Below are 18887 nucleotides of genomic sequence, written 5' to 3'. Positions count from 1 at the left end.
GCAGCGGTAATAGTAGTCATATGGTTTGGATATCTGGCTCGGAGGAGTCAGTGAACGCCTCTCGGAGCAGGACGGAGTGATCGTGTCCGGGCGGAGCGGACAGCAGGAGAGGAGGAGGAGGAGGAGGAGGACTGCGTTCAACACTCGGAGTGGACACAAAGCGGGTAAGTCTCAGCTCACATCGATGTCTTTAGAAAACAATTTTCCTTAAAGTAAGAAAGACGATATTGCTTGAAAAGCGAGTTATAGTGTGTCTCCGCTGCTTGTTTCTGACTTAATGTACTTCAGAGTTTTTCCCCCCCCACCTTTACTTTATCTGTCAGTGGGTTATGGTCCTTGTATAATACTTCACTAAGTATTCTGTGATATTTATCGTTAATGTGCCTTCATTTAATGTAGCACCGAAGGCTTTGTTCTAACTGTAGCCTGTTTGTCTAAAGTAGAACAGCGTGAGGGTGAAGTGAAGTAAACGCAGATCCTCTGCAAACAGCCCAGCCTGCATTTTCATAGCCAGCTTGTACTTGGATGGGATTCACTAACAGTAAAGGAGAAGTTAAGAAGTGTGAGGAAAAACAAACACACAAGTTTTTGGCTAAATCTATAGGAATATGATTTGGACAAATACTTTATAAAGGGTTTATTAGCAGTAGTGGAGTTATTAATAATCAATAGCTCATTTAGGCTGCTAATATTTCATAGAACAGTTTTGAGTTATAATAAGAACATCATTTAGGTTGTATAAAATCTCCCTGGTTGTATGACAATTGGTTTGTCTTTTTAACTAGCTCTTACACTGACTGTTTGACAATTTACCACAATATTTGTAACTTAAAAGGTGGTAATAAATGGATGTTGGTGGTACAACAGATGAATTCTGCCACAATGATAAAGTCATGCTGGAGAAGGATTTTCACAACTTGGCAACCCAAAAGTTTCTTGTTAGTGGCTTACAGCCGATCAAATAACATTAGCAAATAATTTATTAAGCATTAATACAAATGTTTAATGAATCAAATGCTGTTTAAATTTATTATTGTCATTATAACATAATTACTATATATATATTGTTTATGGCAATTGTTGTTATTATTTAGATTCAGTCTGTTGTGTTTAAAATGAATATGTCCACGCTGTTCCTGAGAAGATACCATTTAGTCTGCTGCGCAGCACTCCTGGTATTCTTGTAACTTCACAGTAACACATTTGTTACCACACATTTTCCTCTTACACTGTGACGTGGGTGACGTCACCTCGGAGACCTCGGTCAGCTGTAGTCGTAATGCAGTTGGCTCATCTTTGGCTGTACAATAGTACACTGTCATTAGCACACAGAAGGAGCTGTTTTCATTGCACAGCAATATCAGGCTATCGTCAGTGTCCGTTTATTGTCTTTTACGTTGGCTGAGTGCAGCTTTGTGAGGAGCTGCCTGGACGTCTTGTCATTGTGTCCCCGTGTGGCTCCACGCCTCATGTTGTGTAAACACAAACCTCAGCTCGACCAACTTGATGCATCAGTCAACTTCAGTTCCCATGCAGGGTCGGTTTTCTTCAGTGTCATTTTTAACATGCTGGTTTGTTTTTCTCACCAGTTCATCTGTTAAACCAGCTGAGTCACAATGGAGCCTCATAGACTGAGCTACATGCAGCAGCACAGTCCCAGAGGCAACCAGGACAACTTGTTTGGAGTCAGAGTCCAGGTCCAAGGGATTAAAGGTCAGCCCTATGTGGTTCTGAACAGTTCTGGCCAGGAGGGCCACCGGGACATCTCCGTCATCACTCACCAGTCAGGGTACAATCCAGGCATGGTGAGGAGGTCTGTGGATGATAGATCCTCTCCATCTGAGTCACTGAGGGCCGCAGCCTCCTCCGCGTTTCATTATCATAAACACCCAGAGATTCTAAGACCTTATGACCCTGAAAGTAATAACCTGAACCAAGTCATTCCTTCACCAGCTTCAGTTGCTCAACCCAGGCAACTGAACACCGCACTCCTTCCTGAGACAACCCAGACTGCTAATGCAAATAAACCCAGGATCCCTTTGCCTGCTGAGGGCCCAGAGGGAGATCAGAGTGATGTGGCTCCGACCAAGACACCTCCTTCAGGTCGACAGCTCCCGGCAAGGTCCCCAAACTCAGTAGAGACCGACTCCATCTTATCTGTAGGGCAGCTAATAAGCCAGTTCAACAGCAGCCAGCGGAGGGGAAGGGGAGGCCCGAGGAACAGGATGGACCCAGAGCAGTGTCGCAGGTCACGCAGCGTGGACAGCGGTCGAACTTCAGACTCCTCATCCTCATCCCCCTCCTCCAGCAGAGCCTCGTCTCTGAAGGGCATCAGGGGCGAGACACCAGGTGGGATATATCCTCCCGGGTCAGCAAGAGCTCGACTCCTCGGCGGAGAGGCTTCTTTGGTGAACAAGAGGGAGGAGAACAAGTCCAACAGACTGCTTAAAGGACATAATGGAAAAGAGTCGATGTCTCCATGTGCTGCAAAGCTGCTTCACAGAGTAGAGAAACCTTCTGTCGCCAGATCATGTAGTGAGCAGACTGATGACTCTGATGAAAGAGACATGCAGGTAAAGAGATTTACACTAGGGCACAGTTGCAATTTAAAAGGGTGCATTTATTTGCTGTATGTTCTCTAACCAGGTCACTCCTGATCTTCTGAAAGGACAGCAAGAACTCTCAGTAGACCCACCTGAAGAGGCAGCAAAACAATTACTGTTCACTTACCTAAAGGATGGGTAAGAACCCCTTAGCACTGAGTACTTGTAGTTAAAGGGATAGTTTGACATTTTGGGAAATATGGCTTTCCTGGTGAGAGTGAATGAGAGCAACTTTATGTATAGATTTGTCATTCAAAGTGCTTTAAAGTTAAAAGACTGGAGTCTGTGTGAATTTGTTTACATGTGCGCAAAAAACATCATGTAGAAACGACAAGATGTGGTTTTACGAGGGGTTTTGTCCTGGACTACTCCTTGGCTCCAGTGCACTAATTTCCCGGAGTGAAACAAATGAGATGTAATGTGTTAATTAGTGAGTCCTTTGGAGCCAAGGGTAAGCTGTGTCCCCCTGTTTCGAGTTTCTACGCAAAGCTAAACTAAGCTAACATAAGCTACGCCGGTTACTAGCTAGCTAACTGATGGCCATGAAGCAAATAAGCCCCAGTATTTCCCAAAATGTCAAGCTATTCCTTTAAAACAGCTTACTAAATGAGTTTGTGAGACATTCTGTTTCTGTCTCTGATTTTTTAACCCACAATCACCTTTGATGATTACTTGGTTGGTTGTGATCATGTAGTGTACACAGTCAGATAAGACGGTGCTGCTCCAGCTGCGTGTGCTCATGCAACAGTCAGGAATGCAGAGCACGAACTTGTTTCCACTGATAAAATAACTTCCTCACATGGAAAGTTTTTAAGATCCATTGGTGCCTTTTATAAAATATGTGCTGGTGAGGCTGTTATTTTACCAAAAAACAGAAAAAAACCCCTGCATACCTACCTCAGGCAGGTTGAGTGAAAAGAATACGAGTTTTTCTTTCTCCCCACAATTTGTTCAGCCACGTCTTTGTGTAGGAACAGACTAAATTTAATCATTGCACTGTCAGTTAAAGTATGTTCCTTTCTTCGCAGGACGACTGATGATGACTCCACCACTCAGAGGAAAGTCACCCTGCTGCTTGAAACGGTCAACAAGGTCAAGTGGAAGACTGCCGAAAATGGGGAGGAGGAGGAGAAAGTGTGTCGGGATGAGATGTTTGCCTGGGTTAATCATTGTTAAGCATGATTTTAATGTCTGAAAATAACAATACTGTGATTTCGAATGTCTCCTTTTATCCATATGTAGATTTGTGCAGCTGAGGTGAAGCTCTTGCAGCAGAAGCAGGTAGCGCTGGAGAAAGAATTGTCTGAGCTAAATCAACAACTGGAAACCGAGATGAAGGTGTTGTGTGGTCACGTCCTGCTGATTCATCTCTCAAACGCTCACTTCCTGTTCCTGTGACTGATGATGTTCCTTTCTGTTGCTGTGTCGCGCAGAATGAAAAGACTCTGGCCAAGGCTTGTGAAAAGGCCAGGACAGAGAAGAAGAAACTTCAGGAAGAGTTGGCTAAAAGTCAGGAAGAGCTCTTCAAACTCAGGGACAGACTGGCAGACATTGAGGCAGAACTTCAGTCAACCAAACAGCAGTAATGATCTGACCTCCTTGTCCCTGAAAATTAAAAGATTGTACTTTTTCTTTCTTTCTTGTCAGCCCTCTCTGTAATAAACTAGATAGACAGACAGTTCACAAGCATCTGGCTGGGGGAATAACTCAACATTTTGGGAATGCAACAGTTCACTTTCTTGCCAAGAGATAGATTAGAAGATTGATTCTACTCTTACACTAAATATGAAGCTGGAGCAAGCAGTGGATTAGCTTAGCTTAGCATAAAGACTGGCCTCCTATGGACAAGCTATTTCTTGGCTTCTGGAAATCGCTGTTCCTGGTCAAGAAATCAGACAGATTTTTGATTAAACAAATGACATTATATGTAAATTACTGAGCTTTAAATGTGCTGATGGGCCCGTTTGTTGGACAGGGCCAGGCTACCTATTTCCCTCCGTGACCAACTCTTCTGTTGAGCTAAGCTAACACACTGTTGACTGTAGCTTCATAGTTATCATACAGATGTAAGAGTGGTGTCAGTCCCAGAGTGTAGTCCCAAAAATGCTGAACTCTGCCTTTAAATGATTCCTACATTTGTCTGTCTGAATCAAATGAAGTTAGATGTTTTCAGTGGAATTAGATAGGACACCAATGTGCTTTTGCTCAATGCTGTGTTACGCTTTCTTTAACTAAACTGGTGCTCACACTCTAAGGTCATTTGAGTGAACAGTGATGCATGATCTGATGAAAGTCATTTGACCAAACAGAAAGTCGAATACCATTTGGATTAAGTGTGCAGATATCCTTTTTTGTTATCTAGTCCCATCAAGCACCTTTGTGAAACTATAAAGCAGAGTAAGCAGGCTTCTCTCTTTGATATAAAATGTGAATCAAAAACTTAAAGGTCCCTTCCCTGCATTTTTTTGTATGTTGTCAGGTTGACTCAGATGAAGGCAGAGAGAGAAAGATCTAAGACAGAGATGAAAGACCTTCAGCAGCAGCTCTCGGAGATGCACGATGAGCTGGACCAAGCCAAGAGGGCAGAGGTGATAAATACCGAGAAAGAAGTCCTTCTAAAGGTAAATGAAAACACATGAAGGAGACACACCTCGCAAATCAACAGCAGCTGTGAAGCCCCTTCACTCGAGGTAGTGATGTTGAACTATGTTGGATGTCTGTCAGGATATGGCGCAGCTGCGTGCAGACTTTCAGGAGATCCTACAGGTAAAGGAGGAGCAGGAGGAGGTGCTGCACCACAGGGAGAGGGAGCTCAGTGCCTTGAAGGGGGCGCTCAAAGAGGAGGTGGAGACTCATGATAACTACATGGCTGCCCTGAAGGAAGAATATGAAAATGAGCTTGAGAAGCTGCTCAGGGATTTAGATCTGGCCAAAGAGGTGACAGAGAAGATGCATACTTCTACTACTTCTTATTTCCAGAAACTAAAACATTGTGGGGTTTTTTGCCTTCTGTCTTCATCGTCATTTATTATTCAATCCTGTCTCCCAGAGCAATGCTCTACTGGGTCAAGAACAGGTCAAAGCAGAGGAAGAGAGAGGTGCAGCCAAGTTGCAGCTGAAGGAGCTGAACCAGGAGAGAGATCAGCTGAGAGGAAAGGTGCAGGAGCAGAACAACAAGGTGGATCAGCTGAATCAGGCCATCCAGGAGTGTCAAACCACACAGAGACTGTTGGAGCAGAGAGCAAAGCAGCTGGAGGTAGCAAACTCTATGGAAACCAATTCAAAATGTCTGATTTACCTGATAAGTTTGATTCTCGATGTTTTCTTTTCAAATTAACATTTAAAGTACGGATGTAAGCTATTGTTCCATTTTCTATGTCCACCCCTGTTTTCTCCGTGATTCCCAGAGGGAAAAGCAGCAAGTTGAAGAAGCACTAAAAGACGTGAGGAGGAATGAGGAGGAGATGTGTCAGTCTAACCAGTCGCTGCTCACTCGCTTGGAGGACGTGCAGGTAAAGCGCTGTAAGATTTAGATCATGATGTCTGATATCTTGACATGAGACTTTTTTTTAACCCTAATGGAAGCTCACAGTCTGTCCTTCTCTCCGTTGTTTTACAGAGTAAGTTGACCAAGCTAAATCATGAGCACAGGGACCTGAAGGAGAAGCTCAAGGAGGAAAGGAAACAAACAGAGGAACTGTGGAAGACAAAAACTGCACTGGAGGATGAGAGGAGGCTGCAGGACAGGACTGTGGAGCAACTGCAGAGGAAGGTGAGGGGTGGAACCAGACTATTTATTGGGTCCTATGGGAAAATTCTGCATTTTTTGTAATCAAATGCAATGTGAAAATCTGTTTTCTTAACCCTTGAATTTTTTTTATGCTTGGATTAGATGCATTATGACCCATTTCCTTGGGGGTCCACTTATCTCACTTTGGAGGCTCTTTGTTTATCTCTGTTCTCAGATGAATAGCATCATGGAGGAGTGCGAGGCGTCTACAGATGTACTTCAGGATCAGGTCGACGAAGCCAGAGAGAAGAGTCAGAGGGAGTTGGACGAGCTGCGGAGACAGCTGCAGGAAAAGGGAGCAGAACTGGAGAAATCTCGACAGGCAGCCAAAAAACTGCAGGAAGAGGTGTGGTGCTCATTGTTTCTCTGATTCATCAATATGTGGACTCAGCTGTCTTAGTCACAAATGAAGTGAGCTAAAAAGTCAAGAAAAGGATTTGAAAAAGTTATGTCCCTTTTTCTCTGTGTTTTTCTTCTGATTACGTGCTAGTTTTAAACAAGTTTTAAAGGTGTTTGTGTGAGATTAATGACTGATTGTCTTATCTTACGGTGTGTGTTTGTTCTGTGGTCTGTTCTGTGTCCAGCTGCTTCCTCTGGAGGAGGATCTGCGCCGGTGTCGAAGGGAGCAGCAGGAGGCCCAGCTGAGGGGCCGGCAGCTGGAGCAGAGGGTGGAGGAGCTGGAGGAGAGGAACGCAGCCATGGTGGGGGAGAGAGAGCGGCAGGTCAAGCTCGTGGAGGTAAATGTCTCCTTTAGTAAAGCGCTTCTAGATTGATTTAGAAAGAAGCGTTAAAGCTGATGAGATATCCTCACTTTTAAACTTTATTGTGGTTAAAATTAAACAAAAACTACTGTTTTGTTCCCATAACTCAATAGTATCACTCATAAGACTCCTCAGTTTGCACTGTGAGGTTTCTGTTGTAGATTTGTGGTCTCCAAGCCCCAGCTGACCTCCCAGACTTCAAACCTCCCTCCAGAAGACATTATACAACTGTTCTGATCTTCACGTGTCCATGTCAGATGCTATCAGCGGATAAACTTGTGTCCATATCATAGTTATACTATGAAGTTAATGTCATCTTTTGGCGGCAGTTAAACATACAAATTTTTTTCATTTATGATTTTTAAGTTAATCATAAGGTGTTTAGATGACAACAGCAGTGTTCTGTGACCTAATAATCTTTAGTAAAAAGCTACATGTCAGAACTGATGATCATTGGGAGCTAATAAAGTTATAAAGTGGCCTCACTCTTACTGCGTCAAACAGTCAAACACACTTGAGGTTATCACATGTTTTGAAGTGTTTTTCTGTTCCAGTGGTTCCGCCTTTGAAGTACAAGAGTGCTGAAAAGAGTCATTCAACAATACACCTCCCAGCTCAGCACTGTTTGTCTTGATGATGACAAAACATCACACGCTGACACCAGTGTGTGCACTGTTGACACTGCATATCAACCGAGGAAGCTCATGTTTACCGTACAAAGTTATCAGACCTGTCTGGGTGTTCTCAGGAGTCTTCTTTCACGCTTTCCAGTGTTGAATGATCAGATCCATTCAGCAGTTAACGACTGTTTAAAGTTAGTTATCACAGGTTTAATCAGATGTTATTTTCTGGAGGTTCTCCTCATGTTTTGTTACTCTTTTTTAAAATCTGTCTGTCTTCTAAGCATGCGATCCATCATGTCCTCTGTGTGACAATGCGATGCAATATACATTATATAGATAAAAGTATTCAGATCTCTTTATGGCCTGTTTTTTTAGGGGTTGGGCTCATCCCCTTACTTCCAGCGAAGGAAAATCTTAATGCTTCAGCATACCAAGACATTTTGGACATTTTGCTATGCTACCAACTTTGTGGCAACAGTTTGGGGAAGGCCTTTTCTATTCCAGCATGGCTGAGCCCCATTACACAAAGCGAAGTCCATAAAGACATGGCTGGATGAGTTTGTGTTGACAAACTTTACTGGCCCACACAGAGCCCTGACCTCAACACCATCCAACACTTTTGGGATGAACTGGAATGGAGACAAATGCTCTTCTGCACGAATGGGCGCAGAAACACTCCAAAATGTTGTGGAAAGACTTCTCAGAAGAGTGGAAGCTGCTATAGCTGCAAAGCTGCCTATGTATTTAGAATGCAATGACATTAAAGTCCCTGTTGGTACAATGGTCAGGTGCATCAATACTTTTGTCTATGTAGCGTATATTAAACTGATGATTGTTTGATATATTTCCCGTGTTCCTCTCCCCTCAGGGACGTATCAGTCAACTAGAGGAAGATCTCCATGATGAGCGCAGCGGTGCTGACCGAATGATGGAGCGATTAGACAAGACCAAAGTGCAGGCAAGGTTTACTCCCTACTAGCTTTTTTTTCCCACAAAGTCTCATTTTGTGTTTGCTAACATTTATAAATCTCTCCAACTGTGAAAAGAGTGAATTATGACCCATCCTAAGTTGGAGCACCCAACCCTACATCTGTTTTTATCATAAACAGATTTAGGGCTGAGTGCTCACATTTCTCCTCACTGAAAGCTGCTGATTGGTGATTCCAGGCTGGCTGTGAAAGTTTCATTTTTGTTTCTCAATGTTTTCTTCACCGTGATATATGACTGAACCCTGCTGACTTCATGGATGTTTCTTCATCCCTGATGGCGTCACATCACAAGAGCCCCACATCCTCAGTGTAGCTGTAAAGTAGGCCACCATTCATGGGAGCAAAGTGGTGCAGACTAATTTGACACAAAACACTGTTTTGGGTGCACTGCAAAGACATAAAACAGCTAACTATTGTGAGCAGCTATTCACACTCCCTTCACTGGGCCTCTGGATGTTATTAGAGAGGAGAGAGCCTTCAGATCCAATGTGGCTGCTTGGACCAGACAGCATTTCCTCTGAGTTTAGACATTAAGCTGAAAACTTTTCATTTAACCTGAAAGTGCTTGTCAACAGTTGGTGCCCTTTTAATAAGGTCCAGCTGTGTTTTCATTCAGTATGGAAGGCAGTACATATGAAGCTCAAGTCCTTATTTAGCTGTATGGTTAGAAATTGGCCCAAAGAATTCAATCAGGACTACAATCTGCCAGTTTAGCCCAGTGGTTCCCAACGTGTGGGGCAGGGCCAAAGGATCACAAGATGTTCACACTTGATGTGTTGACCTCTTTGAGCCTCAAACAGGTACTTAAATGAGCTTGTCTGAGAAGTTTAGAAGGAAAAGAACGTGTCGACTTTTGAAACATGACAAGAGGTTAAGCTGTCACAAGACAAGAAGAATTTGAGCTGCTAACTTATTGTTTAATAATGTGTTAAATTGTCTAAATAAATCTATAGAGTAACTAGAAACTAAAGCACAGTACATGAAGAAATGTACTTTGTTACTTTCCAACACTGCTGAATGCTTAAACTGAGTTTCCCTTTCTGTTTGTTGTACGTGACAGATGGATCAGATGAGGAATGAGCTGATGCAGGAGAGAGCGATCAGGCAGGACCTGGAGTGTGACAAGATGAGCCTGGAGAGACAGGTACTGACCCCAGAGACAGGTACTGACCCCAGAGACAGGTACTGACTCCTGAGACAGGTACTGACCCCTGAGACAGGTACTGACCCCTGAGACAGGTACTGACCCCTGAGACAGGTACTGACAACGGAGACAGGTACTGACCCCAGAGACAGGTACTGACCCCTGAGACAGGTACTGACCCCTGAGACAGGTACTGACCCCAGAGACAGGTACTGACTCCTGAGACAGGTACTGACCCCTGAGACAGGTACTGACAACGGAGACAGGTACTGACCCCTGAGACAGGTACTGACTCCTGAGACAGGTACTGACCCCTGAGACAGGTACTGACAACGGAGACAGGTACTGACCCCAGAGACAGGTACTGACTCCTGAGAAAATTACTGACCCCTGAGACAGGTACTGACCCCTGAGAAAATTACTGACCCCACAGACAGGTACTGACCCCGGAGAATAACACCACATGGTGTCTGTGAAACAAATCAGAGTTAAATCTTTTAAACAGCAACAGATAATCCAGGATCATTACTCTCTGCTGACATCTAAATGTTAGTATAAACCTCCTTAAATCTCCCCTGTTGAGTTTTCCTTTAAACAAACAAAAGTTGTGTGTATCCTTGAACCAGCCTGCACTGTTTACATCCCACAGTTACTTGCTAGCACTTTTCTTCCTCCCTTCCTTTTCACTATGCTGCATTTCTTGTTGCAAGTGTGCTAACATGTGCGTCCTTGTGTGCTTACACCCACAAAAACGTTGCTCCACAGCCCTTCTAAATGTCAAAAACTCCTCCAGGGTACCTTTCAAGTTAGCCAGATTCATGACAGTAATGGCTGCTTGATTTCCTCTCTGTCAGAATAAAGACCTGAAGAGCAGAGTGACTCATCTGGAAGGATCACAGAGGACCAATCAGGATTCACTCGTCTCCAAACTTAACAGCCGCATCCAGGAACTCGAGGAGAGGTTGCAAGAAGAAGAGAGGTGAGCACCTGTACGTTAAATAATGGCCTTTTTTTTAGCTCATTAATGTATCCAGAGATGATTTACCAGAGGAGGATGACACTTAGAAGAACACTTCCATGAGATGCTTTCACGAGATGCTTGATGGCAGCTGTCGTGCAGTGAACCCACTCGTATCACTTTCCCTGTGGTTGTAAGAGTGGAAGTATCGCTGGTCCCAAACACACTAGCAAGGTGTTGAGTTACAGGAAGCTGCAGCAGTGATGTGATCTCTTGCTGCTTTTGGCCTCAGAGACAACAATAACCTGCAACAAGCGAACCGCAAGCTGGAGCGCAAGGTGAAGGAGATGAAGATGCAAGCGGATGAGGAACACATCAACCTGCAGAGCGAGAGAGATCAGGTCAGACCCGTTCTTTAGCCACAAAGAAACAAAACAGATATCAAGTTGTGGGGGGGGGGGGGCAGCTGATTTGACTCGTGATTCAATATGTAACTTGTGTAAACTCCGCAGCTGACTCAGAGGCTGAAGATTGCGAAGAGGCAGATGGATGAGGCGGAGGAGGAGATCGAGCGTCTGGAACACGCTAAAAAGAAGCTGCAGAGAGAACTGGATGAGCAGATCGAGGCCAACGAGCAGCTTCACAGCCAACTGAATGCACTGAGGAATGAGATGAGGTGACCGCTGACCTTCTGCCGCCAAATTTCTGTGTTTCATGTGCAGGGTCTCATTGACTCAGTGTGGTGATTTTATTTATTTGTTTATTTTTTTGCAATCACAGGCGCAAGAAGAAATCACCTCCTCTCATTAGGGTTGCGGAGGACAGTGTGAACGATGTGGAAGACTTTGGATCTGACTGACTGACTGGCTGACTGAGGTTTAATAAAAAGAAAACACACTATAACAGAACAGTCACTTCTGGAGACTTTATTAAGGAATATTTGACTGTGAAGTATCCTTGATACCATAACTCCATTAACATCTCAGGTGTGATTTCATTATGTTTCCAGTTGTGAGGACTGTGGCACCTTGCCAAGGCTGACCTCTTGTGGCAACATGTAAAACTACAATATCTGACAAACTGATCCTTTACAATGCAACAAACTGCCTTATTTACCTGTACTCAGATTGATTAATTTGTCATGTAAGTTATTCACTTGTGGTGTGAGTTAATATGGTGTAAACTGCAAACCTAATGAATAAATGTATTTAAATACATTCCTGAAAATTCACTCGTGTTTATTCACATCCAGAAAGTCTTAAAAGTCTTTAAGTAAATCCAGCCTTATGATGAGTTCATCCTGCACACGAAGAAATGAGAAAATCAGATTTGAATCCGAAGGAGCTGCAATACAAACCGCATCTCCCAATCACTCTGAACGCCCTCCGCTGTCAAACTTGTCGTACAAATGGATCAATGGTCTGTGCTGAATGGCTGTGGTCGGGCAGAGGTGGAGATTTGACATGAGAGCTCTGAACTCCAGAGGTTCACACTGGACTGGACATCTTGTAGTTTTAACAGCAGTTGGCACGGTGATACACTGAAGTTCAACGCAAGAGCACCATGAGGCAACACTGTGCACTCAAACATGGAATACTCAAGGAATTCCTTGCAGAATTCCTGGGGACATTTGTCTTGGTTGTAAGTAGCATATTTTCTATTGTTTTTATTTGTTATTTTTATTATTGTTTATTTTACACAACATATTGTGTTTAAAAGTTCTTTAACGTTGTATCTCTGTTTAAAGTGCTTTCCAACGTGTGTCCAGAAATGCTCGTGCTCCACCTTGTGTGCAGCTTTGTCGTGTTTATCTTTGAAAAGAGACTGAAGTCAAATGGACAGATGTGGGTTAAACTTTTCTCTTGCATTCCTCTGCGTTTGTCAGTTGTTTGGCTGCGGCTCGGTCGCTCAGACTGTCCTCAGTCGAAACACCCTGGGGGAGCCTCTCACCGTCCACATCGGCTTCTCCGTAGGACTCATGATGGCAGCGTATGTGGCTGGTGGAGTGTCAGGTAAAAGCAGTTTCACGCACCTGATTCCTTCTTTCCACGTAAAAGTGGCAAAACGTCTCACATGAGCCGTCACAGCACACTAGCAGTGTTTGATAAGGTACTTTGAATCTGATGCATGTGTAGTACAGTTTAATGAATAATTGTCAGTGGATGTTTTTGCTACTCTAAGTGGGTACACTGGCATCCCATCAAATAAACTGAAAAATAGAATCAGTTTTAGTGATATAACAATCATCAATTCGTTGCTGCATTTAATCTACTGTTAAACACTACAGACTGCACTTAATACAAACAACCTGTGCCAGAACATATACACAGTCTGACACAGTTCACTTGTGTTTGTTGTAATGAAAGCAACGTTACCCATGAGGCTTGCAGCTTGTAATAATATAACTTTATGGCTTCCTGTCCAGCCGTGGGCCACGTCCACGGCTCTGGTGTCGGCAGGAACGTGCCAGCTCTCTGTCCAGATTCAATGAATGTGTACTGAGCATTGATTTGTTAGTGCTAGTACACAACCACACACACACTGGGGTCGTACATAACCCTGGGCACTAAATGTCCTGCAAATTCCCATTGATCATAGGCTACGTTCATCTGTCTATGACAGAGCCCAGACCGAAACGAAACTGCTCGCCTCGTCTGAGCAGCAGCTAATTCCAATTTAACATCAAAAGGACCAAACAGATTTGATTAAGACTGAACACTGACAGATTTATAACATGTTTTTAAAGTTAAAAGCTAGCATGATGTGAGCACAACTTGATTAAAAAGGAAACAGAATAATGCTCCCTTTGTTTATTGTTGTGTTTTGTTTTTTTCTCTCTCTTATGGGATGAATTTCTAATATGTGACCATTATTCTGCCTCTTTGCTCGGGAACATACATAACAAAACCCTGCACTGCCCTGAGGGGGCCGGCCCCCTTCTGCTGCCCCTCGTAAAAGTGACGGCCTCTCTAATGATGGAGAGGATATTATGCCAGCCACCCCCACCCAGTGCACCCCTCTCTCACCCTCTGCTTTGTCCTCTGTCCCAGGGGGTCATGTGAACCCTGCTGTGTCTCTGGCCATGGTGATCCTGGGCAAACTGAAGATCTGGAAGTTCCCCTTCTATGTCATCGCTCAGTTTCTTGGAGCTTTTGCTGGAGCTGCTGCAGTCTTTGGCTTATACTATGGTGAACACAACTGAACTTTATTCCTTTACACATGCATGCTGAAGATTAATGGTTGTTATTGACCTCCAAATACTTTGTTTCTCCCTTACTTGAAAAAGGGCCAACACTTTTAAAACTGGGAGTGTCATCACTCAGCTGTCACAGTACAAATATTACAGCTGCATGTTCATCAATATGAGACACTAATGGATCCCTGTGCACAGTTAGGACTTTCCATTTGTCCTCCTTGCAGATGCTTTCATGGACTTCACCAGTGGGATTCTGTCAGTGACGGGAATCAATGCAACAGGTCACATTTTTGCCTCCTACCCTGCGAGACACCTGTCAGTCCTCGGCGGCTTCATCGATCAAGTGAGTTCTGGTCCTCGTGACCCAATGACCTCCCCTCTGTTGTGCTCCGCCGCTCCCATTCAAGCTCTAAATCCTGCGAAGTCTGGCAAATGCAGCTAATGCAACATTGATTGCCCCAGTTAGTCTGAGAACACTAACCCCACCAACCCCCCACACCCCTTTTGCTCAGTTTTGGGTCTAATGACCCATTTCCTGGTGTTCACTGGAAGGTCAGATCCATACTTAACACCATTTTCTGTCTTTTTAGGCAGTGCAGTGATCCAAAAATAACATAGTCTAATATTGTTGAAAACCAGGTGAACCACTGAGATAAGTTTAATCAGGGTGATTGTGCTAATGTCTAATGTGTTCTGTGTAAGCCTGGTTCTGGTTCTGGTTCTGTCCAGGTTGCTGACCCTAAATATTTTCTGTTGAAACAATTAACAGCAGTCAAAACTTTTGAATTTTTTATTTATTTTGATTTGAACCATTAAGATTAATCTTACTTGGTTTTGTGATATCCAGATGACACAGTACAGCCTGATAGTTTAAATCTACATAATTTATCTATTTTAAAAAGATTATTATAGAAAATATGGTATGTACACAAGACATGCACATACAGACAGACAGGCTTACACCTACATAAACTTAAATATACGTTAACTTAAAAGCTTGTGCAGGAGAGGAAGCTGAGATCTAAGAGTCAAGGCTGAAAACAAAGAGGAGAAAGAGATTGGGTTTCATCGTCGCTGGGAAGTTACCAATGTTTGTCATTAAACTCTGCAGTAACATCAAACAAATGATTTTGTTCCTCCTCGTGCAGGTGGTGGGGACAGGTATGCTGGTCTTGTGTATCCTGGCTATCATTGATGGTGGAAACATCGGAGCTCCCAAAGGTGTGGAGCCGCTGGCCATTGGGCTGATCATCATGGCCATCGGCGTGTCCATGGGACTGAACTGTGGCTACCCCCTGAACCCTGCCAGAGACCTGGGACCCCGTCTGTTCACAGCTGTAGCAGGATGGGGGATGGAGGTCTTCAGGTAACTTGTGCGGCAGCAGAATACAGATCAGGCTTTTCACTTTCACACTTGTTGAACTTTATGTAAGTGTTAAATAATGTAAATTTTCTTATTTAAAGAAATGCACCTGATCTTTTTAAATAAATAATTTTAGTCCAATATTAAGGCGAGTTACAATTACAGTTCAATGTCCACAGTTGGTGAATTATTTTACATATGATTTACCAACCATCCTGCTATATGTATATCGTTTTCTACCATACATTAATTTACTAAACTTTAACTGAAGTGAACTGAACTGCTGACAGGGACCGCGGTGTTATATAACGTCACATGCACTGTACAGATGCAGTCGATGCTTGTGAATGATCCAGCAATGGCACCGGTGACCTACGGTGGCCTCTGTGCCTTCTGCTTGTGTGACTGTCGCACATGCATTTAACTCTGCTCTTACTTGTCTTTATGCTTTGGCGCTTACAGCACTGCAGACTACTGGTGGTGGATCCCCGTGGCGGGGCCCATGGTGGGCGGCGTGGTCGCAGCCGTCATCTACTACCTGCTCATCGAGCTGCACCACCACCGCGATGACCCCGAGAAGCCCCAAGAGGAAGAGGAGGAAGAGGAGGACGAAGAGGACGAGGACAGCAGTCTGAAGGACAAATACGAGATGATCACCATGAGCTAAAAAGAAAGAAAGAAAGAAAAAAAGACATTAACCTTAACTGAGACACACTCAGCTGTTTTACTGTGGGTCAGGTGGAGAATGGCCAGCACAGCTTCCACCTGTAAGGACAAGCTTCCTCTGTCAGTGTGCCCTCTTTGGCAAACCCCTTAATAGCAGCATAGGCTGTAGTTACTCTTCTGATTGACTCAATGCTCTGCAGAGGCACGCTTTTCAGCTCAGTCATGACAAAAATAGAACATTTACAGGTCAAACACAAACTAAGAAACATTTTAGATAGAGAAACTGCAGCTGTACTGACCACTGCGGTGCTGCTGTGGTCTGTGCTGTGCGTAGAAATGCAGAAAACAAGCAAAATGTTGCACCGTCTTTGTAAAGTACTGAACCCAGCGTCCAAACACTGGACTGTCTTCTTTGCAATTTAAATTTTTATGTTTTATGTCTCACAAACACATGAAAATCCTAAAAAAAAGTCATGACTTTTCACATGTTGTAAATACTGTAGATATTAGACGAACAACACCTTTTATTTGTCTGTATTCACTTGGAAGCAGTTACTATTGGATTAATAGTTTTCCATTAGGTTAAGTTTTTCTCCTGTTGTCTGCAGTGCTTGTGATGATATCTGTATATTCACATGGGTTTTTGTTTTTGTTCTAATTTATACTCATTTTTGTCTTTTTCAAACTGTGAGGGATCCTCCACCCTGTTCATTATTAACATTTGTATTTTACTCAGTATTGTTTTGTCTACATTAAAGTTTCTACAACTATCGATCTTATCCTTTATATTTTTACATCCACATCAGCGACTCATAGCAGAGACTCCAACATCTATTTCATTCATCCAATATGTCGTCACACAGAGCGATGAAGAGATGAGCAACAGCAGACATGAATCTTTCCAGCAAACCTCTTCAGCAGACAGGTGCATTTATTAGCCTTGACTGAACACCTGCGCTGACACCAGAGACAGATCATTTGTGTTTGGTTGACAGGATTGCAGAGGATCGTTACACCTCACGATGGCAGCTCGGAGCATTATGCCGGATAATATTTCCTTCCCGCAGGTAAAAGACGATGTGAGTGACAGTAGTACGTCTGCTTTTTACTTCAGCAGGAACCTTCCATTTGAAGCTGTAGAAGGAAATGGGTTACACATGGTGAATTAAAAAGTTCAGAGACTCCTCACACCTTCAGTCACTGGTAGTAGAGGAAGTATTCTGACCATTTACTTATAGTATCAGTAGTTGCTCTGCTACAAGTAGAGGTCCTAAATTAAAACACACCCTCCACCCACATAAACTTAAAAATTTCATGAGCAAGCAAATGTTTTACAAATATAAATCCACAAAACAACCATTTACCACAGCTATTACATACATTAAGTGGAGTCAAAACAATAATATGTTCTTCTTCAGTGGAGTATAAGAATATAAGCACCTTAAGCACCATAAGCTCAGTCACCTCCCACCGCTGTCTGGGTCTGTGTCTGTCTGTGGCTGCCCAAAAAAGCAAAAAAGAACGAGAGCAAGAGAATCAAAGAGGCCTTCATCTCCAAGAGAAGAAGCTCTGGCCAGCCAACATTAAACCCCAATTCAACATTCATGCAGAATTAGTTTCAGAGATGCCAGCAGACCAGAACAAGAAACCTCCAAACCCACCACCAAAAGTACTGAGTGGGGCAGAGTTTGATGCACTGAATTAGACGCCAGCCTGAGGGCCAAACCACATCACTGCTCATGTCAGTGTGTCGTGTGTACACAAGATGATTACGTACATGAAGCAGGGAGGAAAATCAGTTTGTATAGACTTACTGGCTGCTCGATAACAATACATGTGCAGGTGCATGTGATTCTCCCGTCTCTCACCTGCAGGTCAGACGTTGTGCTGTGCCGATTCAGCCTGCTTTGAAGGATCACGTGACAGGCATCTCAGCATAAACAGGCACCAGCCCTCTGAGAACTGGATCTGGATCTCCTAGTCTCTGTGAAATTACATGGATACACCAAATGGGTTCACGATGACGAATGAAACAGCAAAATGGCCTCACTCTGTTACAGTACATCTGTTTAAGTGTTTAAGTACAAAGAGTACATTGACCTTGTAGATACTACTGAAAAAAGTGAGTTTAAATAGTTTCAAAGAGAGAAAAAAAAATGTATGAGCCACGGTGAAGTCCAAACAGATGAGTTTCTGGTAGCTCATTGCACCGATTTTGTATAGCAGTGCCTGGACCCCCCTCATAGTGACCAGCAAGATGAGCCAGATCAGAGCCCGCACCCCCTCCTGGGTGAGGAGGAGACATCCTGATGACCTCCTGATGTTGTGGAGACTGAATCTGCAGGAGAAGGTTGTCACAGAAATGGCAGCAGTAGAGGACAGCTGGTCAGCCAGAAGGACCCGAAGGACCCCATTAGTGTGGCTGCAAGGTGCAGACCCAGATGTGGGTGGTTTGAATTGAAGGAAAATAAGGGTGAGGTTGAGTGAAAGCGAGATTTGATGATAAGCAATGAGGATTTTTCCACCTGGCAGCATGTTGTGATGATCGGTCATTTTCTTTCTCGCAGCAGCAAATGATTTCATGAAACACAGAGAGTAAATCTACGCAGACGGTCTGAATGGAGGAGCCTTGAGACTCTGTTGGCCACGATGCAGGACAATGAACTGGGAGTTATACTCTTTGTTTTGCAGTCTTCAGGGTCAGCTGCTGATTGGAGCGAGTGCTTGCTGCCGCTCAGTCCAGCCTGGATGACACTCTGCAGGCCGGTGCCACTTTTACAATAACGCTTTGTCA

At 43.7% G+C, this 18887-nt stretch overlaps 2 protein-coding genes across 4 annotated transcripts; both read left to right on the top strand.

Annotated features, from left to right (window-relative positions):
- Positions 1 to 51: 51 nt before the first annotated feature.
- LOC124062309 (cingulin-like protein 1) lies at positions 52 to 12085 on the top strand. Of its 3 annotated transcripts, none has more exons than XM_046394979.1 (19): positions 52 to 164; positions 1590 to 2573; positions 2674 to 2741; positions 3632 to 3737; positions 3846 to 3941; positions 4037 to 4185; positions 5083 to 5224; positions 5328 to 5540; positions 5653 to 5859; positions 6011 to 6115; positions 6223 to 6375; positions 6569 to 6739; positions 6978 to 7130; positions 8646 to 8735; positions 9827 to 9910; positions 10765 to 10889; positions 11161 to 11269; positions 11381 to 11544; positions 11649 to 12085. In XM_046394979.1, exons 2-19 carry the CDS (start codon positions 1617 to 1619, stop codon positions 11725 to 11727), a joined length of 3171 nt encoding a protein of 1056 aa, XP_046250935.1. In that variant the 5' UTR covers positions 52 to 164; positions 1590 to 1616; the 3' UTR covers positions 11728 to 12085. The 3 variants fall into 3 exon arrangements, with proteins under 3 accessions (XP_046250935.1, XP_046250936.1, XP_046250934.1); XM_046394980.1 differs by having other exon boundaries at positions 2647 to 2741; positions 3632 to 3695; XM_046394978.1 differs by having other exon boundaries at positions 2647 to 2741.
- A 346-nt stretch (positions 12086 to 12431) lies between these two features.
- Positions 12432 to 16851, top strand: LOC124061762 (aquaporin-9-like). The gene is made up of 6 exons (XM_046393980.1): positions 12432 to 12509; positions 12754 to 12880; positions 13919 to 14056; positions 14289 to 14407; positions 15213 to 15430; positions 15890 to 16851. Exons 1-6 carry the CDS (start codon positions 12432 to 12434, stop codon positions 16092 to 16094), a joined length of 885 nt encoding a protein of 294 aa, XP_046249936.1. The 3' UTR covers positions 16095 to 16851.
- The last annotated feature ends 2036 nt before the right edge of the window (positions 16852 to 18887 follow it).

The sequence above is a fragment of the Scatophagus argus genome, chromosome 7 (genome assembly GCF_020382885.2).
Source record: "Scatophagus argus isolate fScaArg1 chromosome 7, fScaArg1.pri, whole genome shotgun sequence".
Lineage (NCBI taxonomy): Eukaryota > Metazoa > Chordata > Actinopteri > Scatophagidae > Scatophagus > Scatophagus argus.
This window is presented reverse-complemented; position numbering and strand designations above follow the sequence as displayed.

Coding starts and splice junctions, on each gene's coding strand:
- LOC124062309 (XM_046394978.1), top strand. CDS start 1,617: ATGGAGCCTCATAGACTGAGCTACATGCAGCAGCACAGTCCCAGAGGC. Junction 5,860..6,010: donor AGAGAGCAAAGCAGCTGGAG/GTAGCAAACTCT, acceptor CGTGATTCCCAG/AGGGAAAAGCAGCAAGTTGA. Junction 8,736..9,826: donor TAGACAAGACCAAAGTGCAG/GCAAGGTTTACT, acceptor TGTACGTGACAG/ATGGATCAGATGAGGAATGA.
- LOC124061762 (XM_046393980.1), top strand. CDS start 12,432: ATGAGGCAACACTGTGCACTCAAACATGGAATACTCAAGGAATTCCTT. Junction 12,881..13,918: donor TGTGGCTGGTGGAGTGTCAG/GTAAAAGCAGTT, acceptor CCTCTGTCCCAG/GGGGTCATGTGAACCCTGCT. Junction 14,057..14,288: donor AGTCTTTGGCTTATACTATG/GTGAACACAACT, acceptor TCCTCCTTGCAG/ATGCTTTCATGGACTTCACC.